Source organism: Brassica oleracea, unplaced genomic scaffold (assembly GCF_000695525.1).
Source record: "Brassica oleracea var. oleracea cultivar TO1000 unplaced genomic scaffold, BOL UnpScaffold03062, whole genome shotgun sequence".
NCBI classification, from domain to species: Eukaryota; Viridiplantae; Streptophyta; class Magnoliopsida; order Brassicales; family Brassicaceae; genus Brassica; species Brassica oleracea.
Genome location: NW_013619588.1, coordinates 1 through 1328, shown reverse-complemented (window position 1 = coordinate 1328; position 1328 = coordinate 1). Strand labels below are relative to the sequence as shown.

General features: G+C 38.5%; 1 protein-coding gene across 1 annotated transcript; it reads left to right on the top strand.

The window, feature by feature from the left end:
• The first annotated feature begins 142 nt into the window (after positions 1-142).
• Positions 143-1323, top strand: LOC106321797. Its single transcript, XM_013760034.1, has 4 exons — positions 143-477; positions 579-655; positions 811-922; positions 1175-1323. Exons 1-4 carry the CDS (start codon positions 215-217, stop codon positions 1302-1304), a joined length of 582 nt encoding a protein of 193 aa, XP_013615488.1. The 5' UTR covers positions 143-214; the 3' UTR covers positions 1305-1323.
• Positions 1324-1328: the final 5 nt, after the last annotated feature.

The window sequence follows — 1328 nt, the reverse complement described above, 5'->3', positions numbered from 1 at the left end:
TCTCGCGTTACCTCTGAAAAAGAAAGAGCGAGGATGGTTTTTGTGCAGTCCTTCAAACGATGTCGCTTCATTCAAATTTAGCTTTGACAAACGACACCCTTATTTATCATTTCTTTCAAATTTGTCTCAAACGTTTAGAATAGTAAAACAATCAAGGAAAGAATTGAAATCACTTTCTTTTTTTTTTAAACGTCGAAAGTAATTGAAATCAATAATGTCTCTTTCCTTGATTACTGCTGGTTCGATTCTTATCTGCCCCGATCTTCGTCTCCGCCAACCTCCCTCGTATTTGACAATCTCTTCATCCCTGTCGTCCTTTATTGTCCCTTCCAGTAATCACCGCAAGATCACACTCCCGGTCAAAGTCACCGCGAGAGGCGACATGGAGACGGCGGCGGAGACTATTTCCGGTGGTGTTCCCAACAACACGATGAAGCTACTGTTCGTAGAGATGGGTGTGGGTTACGATCAACACGGGTATTGGCAAATTCAGTTTTTCTACTCTCAAAAGTAAAAAGGTAGTGTGTCTTGACATGGAGACCGATGTGTGATTTGAATGTTCAAAAATGGTGAAACAGGCAGGACGTGACTTCTGCGGCGATGAAGGCGTGTAAGAATGCAATTTCTTCCAATTCGATTCCTGCTTTTAGAAGAGGTACCATTCTTATAACCGATTAGTATAGTTCTAAAACTAATCTATAGTAACTCTTTACTCGAAAATGAAAGTATTTCTTTTAGCAATTCCGACAGACACCCAATTGGCTTTTGTCTGAAAATATAGTGGTTTTTTTTTGTATATGTGTGTTAAAGGTTCGATTCCTGGAGTTTCATTTGGAGAAATGAAGTTACAGATCAAGCTTGGAGTGCCTCGTTCTCTTCACCACCAGCTGGATCTTGACAAGATCAAGTCTATTTTCCCCTAGTAAGTTTGTCTTTTAGAATAAGTTGAGTTTATGTTTCAAGTAGTTTTGTGGAACCATTGGAATTTGGAAGTTTTTAGGTTGGATTGTCAAAAAAAAAAAATATTAGATAGAAACCATGTTTTCAAGATTGTTCATATAGAGATAACAACTCTCATCAAATATTTTTCTTGTGTTACTTAATCTTGGAGTCTACTGACTACCTTGTTTTCAAGATTGTTCCTTCTTTAATTGTTTGTTGATTTTATTTGAAGTGGAGAGATTGTTAACGTGGAGGTGGTGGATGGAGGACTGATCTGCTCAAGTGGCGTTCTAGTTGAAGAAATGGGTGATAAAAACGAGGACTGCTACATTGTGAATGTCGCCGTTTACGTTGGCTACTAGTGTCTCTTGTTTCTTTGGGTATTT